This window comes from Oncorhynchus keta, chromosome 14 (genome assembly GCF_023373465.1).
Source record: "Oncorhynchus keta strain PuntledgeMale-10-30-2019 chromosome 14, Oket_V2, whole genome shotgun sequence".
In the NCBI taxonomy this organism is placed as follows: domain Eukaryota; kingdom Metazoa; phylum Chordata; class Actinopteri; order Salmoniformes; family Salmonidae; genus Oncorhynchus; species Oncorhynchus keta.
Window position 1 is genome coordinate 75,397,943 of NC_068434.1, and position 19,041 is coordinate 75,416,983.

Sequence of the window (19,041 nt, forward strand, 5' to 3'; positions counted from 1 at the left end):
TAGATGTGACAATCCGCTACAAAAACTACAGATCGACACAGGCACGCGCTCTGCAGCACTAAAAACAAACCGTGCACTCTCATGGTCTGTCAGTAGAAGAGTGCTGCTATATAAAAACTAAGACTGTCAGAGTTAATCAGCTCGAGTTAACATTTTGTAATTTTACTGCACGCATTTTTAAATCACAATTAATTGCATTGTCTGAACGCGTTCAAAATACACTGAAAACCTCAAAAATAGATCATCTATACAGCTAAAAACAACCACACAACGTCAACATGTTGACAGTGGGGTTAAAGAAAGTGTGCGTTTATCAATTTACCTGATTTTGGTTCCCGTGACTTTGGACAAAATCCAAACGTCAAATGATCTTGCTTTCAAACAGATATGCAACTTGATCTGTTTCTTTAGGATTTTAGGATTGGTAAAGTACATGTTGGCCAAAAATAAGGCCCATTATTTGAACGTTTAGCCATTATTATTAGTGGCAGTAGAAGTAGTAGTAATAATAGTAGTAGTATTACTATTATTATTACACATTTGTTATAGTGTAATTACATAGCCAGGCTATTGTACCCCCTATCTAGGCCTAGTTACTCTGGCAGGCCTGTGATATTGAAAGATTTCCAAATATGTTCAACTAAAGAAATCTACCACTTCCTTTTTGAAAATATGAATCGGAATCGCATCTTTAGAGCACTACATATATCAGAGGACTCTATTTGGATAAAGCAAGTGATATGTATGTAAGAATAAGGAAAGCACCTTCAAAATCGAAATTTTCAGCTGTAAATAGTTGATTTCGACGAGATTGTAGATTATGTTTAAGATTAGGTGTATTGAGTAATTACTTTGTGTATTGTGGGTGGTTTCTGATTTATTCAGCAGTGTCTGGTGAAGAATTTCACATCACATCTGTAATCTACTTGTTCCCCTTTGCACAGACGTGAATAGGAAAAGTAATCAAGCTCTAATCGGTTATCTGAGGCGCTTGTTGGTGGAAAGCTCTATCATCATGGTAAGCTTGGAAGAAATAATATAATATGTACAATATATCAAAAGTGACTGCAAACGTAATAATTAAATGCACCAGAAATCTCTGTTATCTGTAGTTGGATGGAAAGGCTACTTAGCTAGCTATCCATAGCAATGAGTAAGCATTTAGTTAAGCTTACTAGCCACGCTGCTGTAACTTACCGGTTAAGAAAAAGGTAATGAAATATAATAGGCTAACAACAAATCCTATGGCTGCACCCCTAACCTGTGACTATCCCATATTTTGGGTAGAATATGATAGTAGAAGCTAACTTCTTTCTTAATGTTATTGGACATAGCTAACATTTTAATCAATGGTAGCTAACTAGCTAGCTAATGTTATCCATTCAGCTAGCGAGCTACCTACCTACCTACCTAGATTCGTTGTTCACAACTTGAAGTCAAACTTCACTGTGTGAAGACCAATCTGTGTTGCTAGCTAGTTAGTTAAATCAGATATATTTTAGCAGAGTCATTGCCTTGTTAAAGATACGTAAGAAGTAACTGTTACCATTAAAAAGTGGGCTTTGTGCAGCCAATATAAACAATGGAGCAATAATGGGTTCCATGATAACATTAAATGGAACTTGATTTCTATTATGGAATCAATGATGACATATTGTCCTATGACGACAGCAACATGTAGGTTTCTAGATTGTAATACTCATTTTTGTATTTTTCTTAGTTCCGCAACCAGTATGACAATGATGTCACCGTTTGGAGTCCACAGGTAAGAGTCTGCAAATACAGGTAATGTAACAGTCAGCAATTTCAGCTGCAATATTTGTGACTCATAACAGGTCTTATGTTTCAGGGGCGTATTCATCAGATTGAATATGCTATGGAAGCCGTGAAACAAGGATCTGCCACAGTGGGTCTGAAATCTCGCAGTCATGCTGTACTTGTGGCTCTGAAGGTACAATTTACATTGATTTTACATTTGCATTCAAGAACATGATTATATGAAAAGCAGTGTAAAAGTAGTCTATTTTTAATCCTAAGTTTGTGTTCTTGTCCAGCGAGTTCAGTCCGAGTTGGCTGCCCATCAGAAGAAAATTCTACACGTCGACAGCCATATTGGCATCTCCATTGCTGGCCTCACTGCTGATGCAAGGCTACTCTGGTAAGAGGATCTGTTGTGCATGGTTTTTCATATTCTTGAAGAGAATTAGACAGTATTCTTCTGACTGAGGTTAACACTTCTCTCTTCCATCATACTCCTTCAGCAACTTTATGCGTCAGGAGTGCCTGGACTCCAGGTTCGTGTTTGATCGGCCTCTCCCTGTGTCCCGCTTGGTCACACTAATTGGAAGCAGTATCGTTTTACCACAAATTTAGTTTTTATGATGCTTAACATGAATTGTCTGTGTTGATCATTTGAAATGTTATTATACTGTTGTAACGAAGACAATCGACCTTGACCTAGCACTCAGAAACCCAGATCCCTACACAGAGATATGGAAGAAGGCCTTATGGTGTGGGATTACTCATCGCAGGATATGATGTAAGATATGTATTGGTTGGTTTGTTCCTCTGTAAATATTAGTGGAGTCGTATGTCATATCTAATATTGTCTGTCTTTTCTAGGATATGGGGCCACACATTTTCCAGACCTGCCCCTCTGCCAACTACTTTGATTGCAAGGCCATGTCCATAGGGGCCCGCTCCCAGTCTGCACGTACCTATCTGGAAAGACATATGGACACTTTTCTCAACTGTGAGTATTTTAAGCTTTTTCTTCTCTGCTTCTGATGTAAGCACATTGTAAAACTTTCATTCTGTCTTGTAGGTGAACTGAATGACCTGGTTCAACATGGCCTCCGGGGACTGAGAGAAACTCTACCTGCAGAACAAGATCTTACCACAAAGGTAAACCTTAAGCTTACTGCAAGCTCTATGGAGACGCAAGATTCAGAGCGTAGCGCAATGTTGGAATGTCATTTTTCTGTCACAAAAGGGGCAGCTTCTTGTAATACCATTCGGTATTCAACATGCTTTTCTACTACCTGAAAATTGAGATGCGCCGTATCATTCTTTCCGCAGCCATGGGGGGCAGTGTTGTCACTTGGTTCCTCAATCCGATCTATAGGTTATTAATCAAGTAGCCTAATTTCCATTGATAATCAAACAACAAGAATCCACCCAAAAAGGTATTTTGTTTAGAAGTTATAACTATCAGGCTATTGTGAAATGGTAGAACCTGCTATAGCCAACTAGCTAGCCATATGATTTTTTCTCTGTGAGCAAAACATTATGATGTTCTGTTTTTAGCTGATATGGGAATTAATACACAAGCAGCACATCAAACTGGGATAATGTTTCGGGTTACACTTAGTGATGTTACGTTTGATGCCTGAATTCTGAGGCATACGTCAAAATCACTAAGAAGTGTACTTCGAGGCAGTGTGCAAATGCCTGTATCACGAATATCAGAAGCATGTGATTAATGACATGAAGCTTTGTTTCGTCGAACAACCACCTGATTGGTTTGGTAGAAGACAAAAAGGCTATGCTGAGCACACGATAATTTGGCTGCTCTAAATTATTTTTGAACAGCAGACGTAACTCGTGTACACTGTGTTGATTAAAGCCTTGAGTAATGAACCTATTTGAAACAATTTTCTTGAAAACCTCAGCTTCAGGAAGCTTTGTTTCCCCATCAGTAGTTAAACCTGCAACTATACAAATATTTGCCAGTGCATATGTTTTAATTATAAATCTGATTTATTTCATAAGGAGATAGATGTGGGGAGTTAAAAAAGCTAGCTAGCTTCCTATGTTTAAAGCCAGCTAGCCAGGCTACCAGCTAGCTACTAATAAAAATGAAAATATTACAAAACTTTGCTATCGCCCCCCTTGTGAGTCACTTTACATCTACCTACATGTAAATATTTCCTCAATTACCTCGACTAACTTGTAGCCCCGCATTTTGACTCTGTACCGGTACACCCAGTATATAGCCTCGCTACTGTTATTTTATTATTGTTCTTTTAATTATGTCATTTTTCTATTCTTGCTTTATGTTTTTATTTTTTAACTTCAGTTTATTTTAGTAAATCATTTCTTAACACCTATTGTTCTTAACTGCATTGTTGGTTAAGGGCTTGTAAGTGAACATTTCACTAAGGTCTACCTACACCTGTTCTATTTGGCGTATGTGACAAATAAAATCTGATTTTGTTTTAATGGGAGTGGGACCGGCAAGGATATCATGTTACCAAAACGTATCCCATGCTCCAAAAATCCCACTGCTCCCACGTGCACGTAGATCAACGGAGTGAAGCTTGTAGTAACCTTAAGACTTTTAATATCAGGCTACTGGCCAATTATCTACTCCTCACCCTGAAGTGGACTCTCATTCGCTCCCCCTTATGGGATGGACTGGTATAACTACTATGTGAAAACACCTTCTAGCCATTCTTACACGAATCCAGTGTTTTTAAATACATGAGGGGTTCAGAGAGAAGGGTAGGGGTTCGGGAACACAAGTTAATTCACAGATTGACAACTTACTGTCTGCCCTTTTAGAATGTGTCCGTTGGGATTGTTGGCAAGGACATGGAGTTCACCATCTACGATGATGGCGATGTGGCATCATTCCTTGAAGGCCTTGAGGAGAGGCCACAGAGAAGGGTAAGGAACAACTTGGCAAATGTTGAATACAAATATTTTCTCTGAGGAAACTTGTCAAGAGGAACGGTTATTGCCTTAGTAAGATTATTGACGGTACATTATTCAGTTACAGTGCCTTGCGAAAGTATTCGGCCCCCTTGAACTTTGCGACCTTTTGCCACATTTCAGGCTTCAAACATAAAGATATAAAACTGTATTTTTTTGTGAAGAATCAACAACAAGTGGGACACAATCATGAAGTGGAACGACATTTATTGGATATTTCAAACTTTTTTAACAAATCAAAAACTGAAAAATTGGGCGTGCAAAATTATTCAGCCCCTTTACTTTCAGTGCAGCAAACTCTCCAGAAGTTTAGTGAGGATCTCTGAATGATCCAATGTTGACCTAAATGACTAATGATGATAAATACAATCCACCTGTGTGTAATCAAGTCTCCGTATAAATGCACCTGCACTGTGATAGCCTCAGAGGTCTGTTAAAAGCGCAGAGAGCATCATGAAGAACAAGGAACACACCAGGCAGGTCCGAGATACTGTTGTGAAGAAGTTTAAAGCCGGATTTGGATACAAAAAGATTTCCCAAGCTTTAAACATCCCAATGAGCACTGTGCAAGCGATAATATTGAAATGGAAGGAGTATCAGACCACTGCAAATCTACCAAGACCTGGCCGTCCCTCTAAACTTTCAGCTCATACAAGGAGAAGACTGATCAGAGATGCAGCCAAGAGGCCCATGATCACTCTGGATGAACTGGAGAGATCTACAGCTGAGGTGGGAGACTCTGTCCATAGGACAACAATCAGTCGTATATTGCACAAATCTGGCCTTCATGGAAGAGTGGCAAGAAGAAAGCTATTTCTTAAAGATATCCATAAAAAGTGTCGTTTTAAGTTTGCCACAAGCCACCTGGGAGACACACCAAACATGTGGAAGAAGGTGCTCTGGTCAGATGAAACCAAAATTGAAATTTTTGGCAACAATGCAAAACGTTATATTTGGCATAAAAGCAACACAGCTCATCACCCTGAACACACCATCCCCACTGTCAAACATGGTGGTGGCAGCATCATAGTAGATGGTTAAAATTGATGGGAAGATGGATGGAGCCAAATACAGGACCATTCTGGAAGAAAACCTGATGGAGTCTGCAAAAGACCTGAGACTGGGACGGAGATTTGTCTTCCAACAAGACAATGATCCAAAAGATAAAGCAAAATCTACAATGGAATGGTTCAAAAATAAACATATCCAGGTGTTAGAATGGCCAAGTCAAAGTCCAGACCTGAATCCAATCGAGAATCTGTGGAAAGAACTGAAAACTGCTGTTCACAAATGCTCTCCATCCAACCTCACTGAGCTCGAGCTGTTTTGCAAGGAGGAATGGGAAAAAATTACAGCTGTAATCGCAGCAAAAGGTGGCGCTACAAAGTATTAACTTAAGGGGGCTGAATAATTTTGCACGCCCAATTTTTCAGTTTTTGATTTGTTAAAAAAGTTTGAAATATCCAATAAATGTCGTTCCACTTCATGATTGTGTCACACTTGTTGATTCTTTACAAAAAATACAGTTTTATATCTTTATGTTTGAAGCCTGAAATGTGGCAAAAGGTTGCAAAGTTCAAGGGGGCCGAATACTTTCGCAAGGCACTGTATCTCCATACCTGACAATGCACATGCCATGTCCTCTTGTTGTACTGCAGGTTGCCCAGCCAGATGATGAGCCGGCAGCAGAGAAGCCAGAAGAGCCCATGGAGCTCTGAGATTGAAGTGTGTCCCAGACAGTGTGAAGATGACAACGCTCTTATCCCTGATTCATTCAGTCAATATTCCACCCACACTCACTTGTAACTGTATCAACATGGAGAACAATTACCATTATACTTGTGTATGTTCAAGTCGACTATCTATGCTTTTTGTGAACGGTTCAATGTTTGCATACATTTTTTGTCATTAAAGACGAACCTTTTCTGAAATTGTCTGGTGCGTTACACTTCTTATGGCTGGGGGGCAGTATTGAGTAGCTTGGATGAATAATGTGCCCAGAGTAAACTGCCTGCTACTCAGGCCCAGAAGCTAAGATATGCATATTATTAGTAGATTTGGATAGAACACACTCTGAAGGTTCTAAAACTGTTTGAATGATGTCTGTGAGTATAACAGAACACATATGGCAGGCAAAAACCTGAGAAAAAATCCAACCAGGAAGTGGGAAATTTGAGGTTTGTACGTTTTCAAGTCTTTGCCTATCCAATATACAGTGTCTATGCAGTCATTTAGCACTTCCTAAGGCTTCCACTAGATGTCAACAGTCTTTAGAACCTTGTTTCAGGCTTCTATTGCGAAGGGGGAGTGAATGAGAGCTGTTTCAAACAGGTATCTGGCAGAGTGCCATGAGCTCAGGCTCGCCTGCGCCCGTGAGAGTTAGCTGCGTTTCTTTCTAAAAACATTGGAATTGTCCAGTTGGAATATTATTGAAGATTTATGATAAAAACATCCTTAAGATTGATTCTATACATTGACATGTTTCTACGAACTGTAATGGAATTGTCGTCTGAACTAAGTGCCTGCCCCTTGTGAATTTGGATTTGTGAACTAAACGCGTGAACAAAAAGGAGGTATTTGGACATAAATTATGGACTTTATCGAACAAAACAAACATTTATTGTGGATCTGGGAATCCTGGGAATGCATTCTGATGAAGATCATCAAAGGTAAGTGAATATTTATAATGCTATTTCTGACTTCTGTTGATTCCACAACATGGCGGGTATCTGTATGGCTTGTTTTGGTCTCTGAGCGCTGTACTCAGATTATTGCATGGTGTGCTTTTTCCGTAAAGCTTTTTCGAAATCTGACAGCGGTTGCATTAAGGTGAAGTTTATCTATAATTACATGCATAAAACTTGTATCTTTTATCAATGTTTATTATGAGTATTTCTGTAAATTGATGTGGCTCTCCAAAATCACCGGATGTTTTGGAAGCAAAACATTACCGAACATAACACACCAATGTAAACTGAGAATTGTGGATATAAATATGAACTTTATCGAACAAAACATACATGTATTGTGTAACATGAAGTCCTATGAGTGTCATCTGATGAAGATCATCAAAGGTTAGTCATTCATTTGATCTCTTTCTGCTTTTTGTGACTCCTCTTAGGCTGGAAAAATGGCGGTGTTTTTTCTGTGACTAGGTGCTGACCTAACATAATCACATGGTATGCTTTCGTCGTAAAGCCTTTTTGAAATCGGACACTGTGGTGGGATTAACAACAATTTGGTGGTGTAAAATACTTGTATGTTTGAGGAATTTTAATTATTAAATTTCTGTTGTTTGAATTTGGCGCCCTGCACTTTCACTGGCTTTTGTCATATCGATCCCGTTAACGGGATTTCAGCCGTAATAGGTTTTTAAAAGAAATGTAACATCACGTTTATCTTTTCTCATTAATGCATTGTCATTCTATGTTCTTATGTGGCCACTCGGTGGTGGATGTTTTCAAAGAGGTAGGAACCAAAGTGTGGGTTTATTTATGCCTAAACACCAACTGAACTTTGAACAAAAAAATAAAAACATAGATGTTCAAACTTCCTGACTAACCCAGGATTACTATGGACTTTATTGAATCGTAATCACTGGTAAAACAACCTACTTACAAACCCAACTGAAATGGTAACCTTATATAATGTGGCTTGGTTAACCTTCTGGATTGGACCATACCAAGTGATGGGCGGATGGGTCAATTATAAACAAAATCTACAATTCAATATTTCATAAATAGAAAATGTATAAATTACTTGTAGCAAAAACATGTAAAGCATCAGTTCAGTACATCCATGGAGGCAATATAGAATATTGTTACATTGGGCAACACTCATAATTAGAATTTCGTCTTCGCGTCTAGACATCCGGGTTATTTGTCCCTTTTCACTTGCTGTATCAGTGATGTGGCTCAGAAAGTAGCTAATCTTTCCACGTCACAGGGAAGTGGGGAACGGACAGCTCGAGAAGGTCTCTGAGCAATTTACAGATGCCCAAGTAAATAAGAGACGCGACATCTGAGTCTATTTTAAAATATAGTAAACGTGCAGTAAGGTAGCTAAGTGCTTATTTCTCTATCATAACCAAGTGCGGAAGGATTGGTTTGGGTAATTGTATTCCAAATATATTTCGGTATCTATCCACCATTTGCAAGCTAACGCTAGCTGTCATGGACGACAAGCGTTTGAGCTTGCTCTATTTGCAATAACAAAACATCGGGCTAGTTTACTAGGCTCTGTGAAGTGATACTGCCATATTGCATTTTTTTTGTTGTCAATGTCACTGATTGAGCTGCATAATTCGTTAGGCTATTGACTTTTCAATAACTAGCATACTAGCTAACTAACAGCCGAGGCGGCCTGTGTGAATGAATAACATTTACTGGCTACTCAACAAACAAAAAACCTAGCTACTATAGTAAAAGCTAGCTAACTGACTTGTCTACGTGGATGTGTCGACTAGCTACCACATATTTCTTAGTTACAGCAGTGCAGTATTCGAAAGCACGAATCGTGTTCAAAAACGTATATGTGTAATAGCACCTATGTTTACATTTGTCGGATTATGCATTAACATTACTTGATGGGTACTTCATAGGAATCATCTTAACAGTTTTGTTGATTAGGGTGCTGCAAGAGGAAAGAGGATCCATCCGGCAAAATGACAGCCGCCGAGAATGTTTGTTACACTTTGATCAATGTTCCAAATGACTCCGAACCTCCATCGGAAGTCAGTCTCAAAGCAGACTTGGGTAAGTATCCTCTGTTGACCCTATCTGCATTGGCAATAGGCACCTAACTGCCCCTAAACTATCAGCGTGACTGATCTGTGATTAGTGTGACTTTAAGAGTAATACAATGTTATTTTTTCCTGATATCAGAAAAAGGAGAGATCAAGGCAAAGACAGACGCCCTGAAGAAGGTAATCATCATGATACTGAATGGAGAGAAGCTGCCAGGCCTACTGATGACCATCATCCGATTTGTCCTCCCACTTCAAGACCACACCATTAAAAAACTTCTGCTAGTCTTCTGGGAGATTGTCCCCAAAACGACTCCAGATGGCAAGCTGCTTCAGGAGATGATCCTTGTCTGTGATGCCTACAGAAAGGTATTGGAGCATACTACACAAGTGTACTGTATGTCTGAATGTTAGATACATTATATAATTAGCACAAGAAAGTATGACGTGTGACTATTTCATTTAATGCCTCTTATTCAAGTGTATGTTTGTCTGTTTCAGGACTTGCAGCACCCCAACGAGTTCATCCGTGGATCCACTCTGCGTTTTCTGTGCAAGTTGAAGGAGTCTGAGCTGCTGGAGCCCCTCATGCCAGCCATCCGCGCCTGCCTGGAGCACCGCCACAGCTACGTTCGCCGCAATGCTGTACTGGCCATCTACACCATCTACAGGTACACTTACTGTAGTGATACAATATGGAAGTCCCGTATGACTGTTTATGACCCTTAATGGGGAACATGGCATTTACTTGAGCAATTTTATTTCCATCTCAGGAACTTTGAAAATCTTATCCCAGATGCCCCTGAGTTGATCCATGATTTCCTTGTGAATGAAAAAGATGCCAGCTGCAAGAGAAATGCTTTCATGATGCTCATTCACGCAGACCAGGTCAATTGCATCTTAACTTTTTTTAGTAGAGACTGATCACCAACATTTTTCTGTGTCTGGGACTAACACTGGTAATTTCCACTGTGCAGGACAGAGCTCTGGATTACCTCAGCACCTGCATTGATCAAGTACATACATTTGGAGATATTCTCCAGTTGGTCATTGTGGAGCTGATTTACAAGGTGAGTCCTTCAGACATTTTCCCACCAGAAACCTCCCAGATATCTCTCTAGAGAAATATGTAGAGAATCCATTGGACGGCACACAATAGGCCCAAACCGTCGTTTGGGTTAGGGGAGGGTTTGGCCGGCAGGGATGTCCTTGTCTCATCCCGCACTAGCGACTCCTGTGGCTGGCCGGGCTCAGTACATGCTGACACGGTTGCCAGTTGTACGGTGGTTCCTCTGACACGTTGGTGCGGTTTGCTTCCGGGTTAAGTGGGCATTGTGTCAAAAAGCAGTGCAGCTTGGCTGGGACGCACGACTCCAGACCTTCGCCTCTCCCGAGTCCATAATGGGAGTTGCAATGATGAGACAAGACTAACTACCAATTGGATACCATGAAATTGGGGAGAAAAAGGGCACAAAAAATAAATCTTCAATTGAAAACTATATCCACGTAAGTACCAGCATTTTTATTTGCCATGTCTCTTGTTTCCTCAATGTTTAGGTGTGCCACGCTAACCCTTCTGAGCGTGCCCGCTTCATCCGCTGCATCTACAACCTGTTGCAGTCCTCCAGCCCAGCCGTCAAGTACGAGGCAGCTGGCACTCTTGTCACGCTGTCCAGCGCACCCACTGCCATCAAGGTACCCCCTCTCACTTATCTACATCACGGCACTGCTGTCGATTTTAGTCTGGCATTGTGTGTCTTTCAATGGCATTTGTGTGTTTGTTCTAGGCTGCTGCCCAGTGCTACATTGACCTGATCATCAAGGAGAGTGACAACAACGTGAAGCTGATCGTCCTGGATCGTCTGATAGAGCTGAAGGAGCATCCCACTCATGAACGTGTTCTCCAGGTACTCCAACTTCACTTTCATCAATGTTGCTCCTGGTGAACAGACTCCATGTTAGGTACCAGTAAGTCTTTGAAGTGTAATAATAACCTGGTTAACATGTCTATTATCTGTCCACCCAGGACCTGGTGATGGACATTCTGCGTGTTTTGAGCACACCTGACCTTGAGGTCCGGAAGAAGACCCTGCAGCTGGCCTTGGACCTAGTCTCATCCCGGAACGTAGAGGAGGTGGGGGTGTCATCCTCAGGACTATTCTCTCCTGTCTCTGTGGACTCTCCTGTCTCTGTGGACTCGCCTCTCCTGTCTATTTTGTAAAAGGATGATTATTCTAACTAAGGTGTTCATGTGTTTGTGTTCCAGTTGGTGATAGTTCTGAAGAAGGAGGTGATTAAGACCAACAATGTGACGGAGCATGAGGACACTGATAAATTCAGGCAGCTGCTGGTGCGCACCCTCCACTCATGCAGTGTACGCTTCCCTGACATGGCGGCCAATGTCATTCCTGTGGTGAGTACCGATCTACCCTGTTCTCACACACACCCTGAAATCAAACACAGCTAGGGTCATTCTGTCCTCTGTGATGTCATCTAAATAACATACGTGTGTCACTCAGCTGATGGAGTTCCTGAGTGACACTAATGAGGCAGCTGCGGCTGATGTGCTGGAGTTTGTGAGGGAGGCCATTCAGAGGTTCGACAACCTGAGGCCCCTCATCATCGAGAAGATGCTGGAAGTCTTCCACGCCATCAGGACTGTCAAGTAAGACCAAGACCGACAAGCTTACATATAAATAGACAATCACAGGATGCTTTTGGAGAATTACTGATTTATTTTTTTATGCTGACATCCAATCTTTTAAACTGTGTTAGGATCTACAGAGGAGCGCTTTGGATCCTGGGAGAATACTGCAGCACGAAAGAGGACATTCAGAGTGTGATGACAGAAGTGCGCAGGTCGCTTGGAGAGGTGTGTATGCTTATGGATTATTCATTTACTTTCAGCGCCCAATACCAGAGTGATACTTGATGCCAGTTGCTCATGTCTGTCCCTTTTTCAGATTCCCATAGTAGAGAACGAGATCAAGAAAGAGGCTGGGGAGGGGAAGCCGGAAGAAGAGGTGAGTGCAGCGCCAGCAGCCAAACTGGTGACAGAGATGGGCACCTACGTCACACAGAGCGCCCTCAGCTCCTCCCGTCCCTCAAAGAAGGAAGAGGACAGGTAAAATAAATCACCTTTTGTGTCTAAAATGCATAGTTTCTTAGCTTGCAGTGATTGTCTTTCAGGAGTGGGTGATATGTCACTAAATGAAACTGTCGTCTCTTTCCCTGTAGGCCTCCTCTCAGGGGCTTCTTGATGGACGGAGACTTCTATGTGGCAGCCTCTTTAGCCACAACCCTGACCAAAGTGGCCCTGCGATATGTCACCATAGTTCAAGACAAAAAGAGACAGAATGTAAGTATAGAAATGGTTGTGATTTAGGTGTTCCATGTTCACTGTCCATTGAAAGTCATGAAGTGATTCTAATGCTCTCTATCACCGTCTCCCCTTCAGTCCTTTGTGGCTGAGTCTATGCTGATCATGGCCACCATCCTCCACTTGGGCAAGTCCTCTCTGCCCAAGAAGCCCATCACAGACGACGATGTGGACCGCATCTCGCTGTGCCTCAAGGTGCTGTCCGAGTGTTCGCCCCTCATGAATGACATCTTTAATAAGGAGTGCCGCAAGTCCCTGTCTCACATGCTCACTGTCAGGCTGGAGGAGGAGAAGCTATCTCAGAAGGTAGGGAGGAGCGCTGGCTGCTAGATTACTAGGCCATAGCTTCCAGTCCACTCTTCTCACTAAACCACTGCCTTCTCCCAGTTCAATCAGCTATACTCTAGTTCTCCCTTCACCTGGCTGCCTATCCATTTGGACACTGCTGGATTGTATTGCTATGTGCTGATGGTGTTCTGTGCTCTTATTCACAGAAAGAGTCAGAGAAACGGAACGTGCTGGTGCAGGCAGACGACCCCATTTCCTTTATGCAACTGACGGCCAAGAACGAGACGTCCTCCAAGGAGGACCAGTTCCAGCTCAGTTTACTGGCTGCCATGGGAACCACTCTTAAAAAGGAGGCTAACGACCCCATGGCCTCCAAACTCAACAAGGTACACATACAAGGACCCAGTAGACACACACACTGTTCTGTTACAGAATTACAAAATTCTGTGCTTGTGAAATCACACGGTCATGTGCCTTTTTGGAAAGTAGGTGTGATATACCTCAAGTTGCCAGCAGGTGGCTTTGTTTCCAACGTGACAGTGAGCCATTGCAAAAGAGAAATCAGTGTTTTCTAGTTCTGTTCCACAGGAACGACTATGAAAGAGGGAATGAATATAACAACATTTCTAGGTTCAGGCTATGGCATGGATTGTATCAGAATCCTATTCCGAAATGTACGTTTTCATCTTAGCTATTAGTGCTGTTGAGGTAGTTATTGACAGTTGCTCCGTTGTATAACAACAGGTTGGTGAGGACCATGTCATTCTGAGTGTATGTTGTATTGCAGGTTACCCAGCTGACTGGTTTCTCAGACCCAGTCTATGCTGAGGCCTATGTCCATGTCAACCAGTATGACATTGTGCTGGACGTGCTGGTCGTCAACCAAACCAACGACACCCTTCAGAATTGCACCCTGGAGCTGGCAACATTGGGTGAGGTCCTAGTCTATAGTTCATATGACTATAGTTCATATGACTACATGCAGAGTCATACAACCTTACTAAGGGCTGTTTCAGGGCAATTTCTCTTGTTTTCCATAGGTGATGTATGTCTAATGCTGATATAAACCTTTCAATCCAACAGGTGACCTCAAGCTGGTTGAGAAGCCTTCTCCTCTCACTCTGGCACCCCATGACTTTGCCAACATCAAGGCTAACGTCAAAGTGGCGTCCACAGAGAATGGCATCATATTTGGCAACATAGGTAAGAGGATCACTTCTAACTTCTGTCAGAATACTTGTCATGAATAATCTGATGCCAGCCTCTACTCCATGTGTACGACATCAGTTCTAATGTCTGTCTGTCTCAGTGTATGACGTATCAGGAGCTGCCAGCGACAGGAACTGTGTGGTCCTCAGTGACATCCACATTGACATCATGGACTACATCCAGCCAGCCTCGTGCACAGATGCAGAGTTCAGACAGATGTGGGCCGAGTTTGAGTGGGAAAATAAGGTACTACCGCTAGATAAGAGAACAGTCCATATTTGGTTTTGTTTTGTTAGTGTGTTCAGTGGATGATCGTAATAACACTGTTTATTCTAGGTGACAGTGAACACCAACATTGCAGACCTGAATGAGTACCTCCACCACATCCTCAGCTCCACCAACATGAAGTGCCTGACCCCAGAGAAGGTACAGTAGTCGTGGAATATTGCCGTTAGAACTACATCAATAGGACGATGATGTGTAGAACAGAACCTGGCAGATGGGAAGGCTAATGAGTGGAAGTTGTCAGAGCTTCTAACTTTTCTGTTGCTGCTACCTTTTTTACAGTGTTAGGATTTGATTTCTAAATGGTTTTTTATAATTATCTGATTGAATCAATCCGTTTGATAAGAAAAGGGCGCCCTGCGAGATACAGACAATATGTACCTATTATTTTGTATCAAGTTCTTCATTTATCCACTGATGGATTTAGACAGTTAAGATTAGCTTGACTCTCTCTTGTCATAGCCCTGTCTTCAGCAAACTCAGCACATTTCAGACTGATACTACTGGGTCAAATAGGTAGTAATGCATGTGATGCTCACTCCACCTTGTCTGTCCTTACAACCAGGCACTTTCTGGATTCTGTGGCTTCATGGCTGCCAACCTGTATGCCCGCTCCATCTTCGGTGAAGACGCCCTGGCCAACGTCAGCATTGAGAAGCCCATCCACCTGGGTCCTGATGCCCCTGTCAACGGACACATCCGCATCCGGGCCAAGAGCCAGGTGAGAAACTCACTCCCCACTCACACTACATCCCAAAATGCACCCTATTCCCTATATAGTGCACTCTTTTTGGGGTGCAGACGACGTAATGATAGAATAATGCAAACATCGGGGTGGAATTGTTTATTAAAGTTTATACATTGCAAGTAACCCTTCCCTTCTCTCTACAGGGTATGGCATTGAGTCTGGGTGACAAGATCAACCTTTCCCAGAAAAAAACATCTGTATAAAGTGAACTGAAAACCAGCAGTCCAACTGAGAACTCCACATTACTGGATAAGATTAATCTGCAAAGAAATGTGCTTTCTGCTCGTGCTTTCTGCTCGTCCTCTCTAGTCTCGTCTGTCTCTGGCCATAAAGCGCTACAATATTTTTTGGATTAAGTGCTGTTCTATGTCTGTATGAGAAATGGTTTTACACCTCCTGTGTCAGGACGAAACTCCCTCTTATTGTCCTCGACGTGATATCCTTGGCCTTTCTTTCATTTTCAATAAACATGACATATATAACAAAACATACTCCCAACATTTGTCAGACGATGGGCTGTTAGCGTGTTCATTCGTTCTTTATTCACACTAAAGGAACGCGAGGTAGGAAAAACTTTGGATCCACAATCCCTTAACTACGCCATTGACAAAAGTTATGACTAAACCATGAAATATGGATGCAGTTTGAATTTACATTCAATCCACTACGGCTGTGTTTACATAGGCAGCCCAATTCTGATGTTTTTGCCACTAATTGGTCATTTGACCAAACAAATTATCTGAATTGGGCTGCCTGTGAATAAGCAGCTTAGCTGATCTCATGTCCCATTATTGTCTTTATACTTCAGATAATGACTCATCGAAGTGGTTATTGTATCAGATGCATGCAAATTCCTTGAAAGTAAAACTTAGTTAAAGGTTTGTGGAAAAAAAGTTATTGCTTCTGTTAATTGCATCAATGAAGTGAAAATGTATGTTTCTGCCAGGTCACAAATTTGAAGTCATAGAAATGTGGAGTGAACACAATCAACGTGCTGTGTGAGATCAGTCTTTGCTATGTATTTGAAATGGTGAACGATCAGCATCAAATCCAAATCCCTTCTCAATTTCTAGCCACATACATTTACATTGCTTTGACTGCCTTTCCCACCTCACCATTATATAAAACATCTCAAGTTGAATAGGCACTCAATATCCCTCGCTTCTTGGAAAGGAAAATGCATCACGTTTTGCCTTGTATGGAAAGATTTGGAATGTGAGCACTTCACGCGCGTTTTCTGACTAACGTTTTCTGAATTTGATGACCACATTTCAATTCGATTCTCATTGAGAGAGGCATGTTTAAAGGCAATATTACTGTGAAATGATTGCTTGTAAGAAAATAGTTTGAAAAACACGATTTTAGGCCTATAGTGAAGAGTTCAGACAGTAACAAATAAAACCCATGATGAATCATTAAGTCCTTTTCCTCTCAAGTCCTCATCTCACCCTAAGATCTGCAGATATACAACATCACAGAATAGTTATCGGAGAGAAATTATGAATGACTCACATTTTTTCAGTGATTCACATATTTTTCTTAAACTTCCCTGCTTGTGTGGTATCACAATGACTGAATGGAAAAAAAGAGACCCCAACAACGCAGTAAATCAACAAGAGTTCTTCCATTACAAATATCTCTCCCCTTTTTCAATCCAGAACTCCCCTTTACCCTCACCGTTTTAACTTTGTTGACAATGATTTTAGGGCTGGAAGTATAACATAGGTACAGAACCATTAAGTGACCTACTGAAACATACTTAACAAGCCATATTTCCTGAAGTGTGGAGGGACTCGTGCACCGCCCCTGTTGTTCCTCTGCTACCCCACAGGCTGTGTGGACTGTGATTTCAGCAGTTCATTTAAATTCCTCAAATGCCTTTGGCACTACGTTGCAGAGTGGGAGTCAATTGGAATTTATTCATTCAGGAGTCTAAAATACAACATCTTGCTGAATAGCCCTCCTGGGAGGAGACAGAGGGAAAATGAAGGAAAATGATATCTACTGTTCAAAGATTTTGTCGAGTTGCAGTTCATATAAGGAAATCAGTCAATTGAAATCAATTAATTAGGCCCTAATCTATGGATTTCACAAACTGGGCAGGGGCACAGCAATCGGTGGGCCTGGGGGGGCATAAGCCCACCCACTTAGGAGCCAGGTCCAGCCAATCAGAATTATTACAGACAGAGATACTCTTCAGCATCTCCCTCGTCTGATGATCCCGCAGGTGAAGAAGCCGGATGTGGAGGTCCTGGACTGGCTTCGTGACATGTGGTCTCTACAATTCTCTAAAACGGCATTGGTGTCTTATGGTAGAGGAATAAGCATTACATTCTCTGCCAAAAGCTCAGGTGGACCATTCCTGTAGTCAGCATGGAAATTGCATGCTCCCTCAAAACTTGAGACATCTGTGGCAATGTGTTGTGACAAAACTGCACATTTTAGAGTGGCCTTTTATTCTCCCCAGGACAAGGTGCACCTGTGTAATGATCATGCTGTTTAATCAGCTTCTTGATATGCCACACCTGTCAGTTGGATGGATTATTTTGACAAATTATAAAATGCTCACTAACAGGGATGTAAACAAATTTGTGCACAACATTTGAGAGAAATCAGCTTTTTGTGCTTGGACCATTTCTGGGATCTTTTATTTTAGCTCATGAAACATGGGACCAACACCTCGTTGCGTTTATATTTCTGTTTAGTGTAGATATGTAAACACATGCACCAGTATTGCATAGAGTATTGCTATATGCTGTCTGGGGGCTATATAACATTTAGGTCCTTCCAGAAACTCAGATATAGAACCACTTGTGTGCGTCACCAATATCATTGTGGTCACGCATGCATGCCATTGCTACAGAACTCAGTTCAGCCCTGACAGCCCCAACAAACACAAACACACACACATACACACTTGAAATCAAATCAAATCACATGTAATTATTCACATACACGTGTTTGACAGATGTTATTGCGGGTGTAGCAAAATGCTTATGTTTCTAGTTCCGACAGTGCAGCAATATCTAACAAGTAATATCAAACAATTTCACAACATATACCCAATACACACAAATCTAAGTAAAATAATGGAATTAAGAACATAAATATGTGGACAAAGTGCCTTTGTGGGAAAGCTCTCACTCTGGGGGCCTTGATATTGGCCAACGGTGTCTATGAGGACAGCGCTTCACAGCTGTGGAAAACAGAGTGTCAAGCTGCAGCATATCTTCCCATTGTTTAAGGTAATAAATGGAAATTTGCCAAAAGCCATCCTTCCAGGCCAGACTAAACTTGTCTTTCCCACTAACAATGATGTGCTACTTGGAAGATAGGCTTATTGATCATCCAGACCATCAGAGATTAATGATAGCTGCAAGTATGAAATCCATTACAATTACCATCCATCCATGTGTGGGCTGGATGGTGGATACTGTTAATTACATTAACATGGACATTAATACTGCATGACCTAATTGTAGCCTACTGAGGATAGTCTGTGCACGGCCCAAATTAATGCTTATAAATGTTCTTATTGGCACAGCACATAACGAAAACAATGGTAAACCATACATGACAGAAACATAGGTCGTAAAGTGAGTATTCTACAATGGTAATATTTAAATACCCCTCTAGTCGATGCTACTCATGAGAAGTAAAGTGCCCCTAGCGACG

At 41.6% G+C, this 19,041-nt stretch overlaps 2 protein-coding genes across 6 annotated transcripts; both read left to right on the forward strand.

Moving 5' to 3' along the window:
• Positions 1 to 897: 897 nt before the first annotated feature.
• On the forward strand, positions 898 to 6,644 carry LOC118371437 (proteasome subunit alpha type-1-like). Its single transcript, XM_035756865.2, has 10 exons — positions 898 to 1,018; positions 1,721 to 1,765; positions 1,850 to 1,951; positions 2,055 to 2,158; positions 2,262 to 2,350; positions 2,469 to 2,539; positions 2,623 to 2,752; positions 2,825 to 2,904; positions 4,564 to 4,668; positions 6,372 to 6,644. Exons 1-10 carry the CDS (start codon positions 1,016 to 1,018, stop codon positions 6,429 to 6,431), a joined length of 789 nt encoding a protein of 262 aa, XP_035612758.2. The 5' UTR covers positions 898 to 1,015; the 3' UTR covers positions 6,432 to 6,644.
• Positions 6,645 to 8,584: 1,940 nt separating this feature from the next.
• On the forward strand, positions 8,585 to 15,857 carry LOC118371438 (coatomer subunit beta-like). Of its 5 annotated transcripts, none has more exons than XM_052462587.1 (22): positions 8,585 to 8,713; positions 9,342 to 9,467; positions 9,597 to 9,826; positions 9,959 to 10,128; positions 10,231 to 10,345; positions 10,435 to 10,527; positions 11,015 to 11,152; positions 11,245 to 11,364; positions 11,484 to 11,591; positions 11,724 to 11,870; positions 11,977 to 12,122; positions 12,233 to 12,329; positions 12,421 to 12,581; positions 12,695 to 12,815; positions 12,915 to 13,142; positions 13,331 to 13,510; positions 13,912 to 14,056; positions 14,208 to 14,327; positions 14,434 to 14,579; positions 14,670 to 14,759; positions 15,184 to 15,339; positions 15,510 to 15,857. In XM_052462587.1, the coding sequence occupies exons 2-22, from the start codon at positions 9,377 to 9,379 to the stop codon at positions 15,567 to 15,569; spliced, it is 2,862 nt and encodes a 953-aa protein (XP_052318547.1). In that variant the 5' UTR covers positions 8,585 to 8,713; positions 9,342 to 9,376; the 3' UTR covers positions 15,570 to 15,857. The 5 variants fall into 5 exon arrangements, with proteins under 5 accessions (XP_052318547.1, XP_052318546.1, XP_052318545.1 ...); XM_052462586.1 differs by having other exon boundaries at positions 8,625 to 8,770; XM_052462585.1 differs by having other exon boundaries at positions 8,639 to 8,823; positions 9,329 to 9,467.
• The last annotated feature ends 3,184 nt before the right edge of the window (positions 15,858 to 19,041 follow it).

What these genes read in the sequence shown, in the direction of transcription:
- LOC118371438 (XM_052462587.1), top strand. Translation starts at nt 9,377, where the DNA reads ATGACAGCCGCCGAGAATGTTTGTTACACTTTGATCAATGTTCCAAAT. An exon ending in GCCATCTACACCATCTACAG is followed by an intron (nt 10,129 to 10,230) that starts GTACACTTACTG and finishes TTTCCATCTCAG; the next exon opens with GAACTTTGAAAATCTTATCC. An exon ending in AAGACAAAAAGAGACAGAAT is followed by an intron (nt 12,816 to 12,914) that starts GTAAGTATAGAA and finishes TCTCCCCTTCAG; the next exon opens with TCCTTTGTGGCTGAGTCTAT.
- LOC118371437 (XM_035756865.2), top strand. An exon ending in GCTGATGCAAGGCTACTCTG is followed by an intron (nt 2,159 to 2,261) that starts GTAAGAGGATCT and finishes ATACTCCTTCAG; the next exon opens with CAACTTTATGCGTCAGGAGT. An exon ending in GGTCACACTAATTGGAAGCA is followed by an intron (nt 2,351 to 2,468) that starts GTATCGTTTTAC and finishes CCTAGCACTCAG; the next exon opens with AAACCCAGATCCCTACACAG.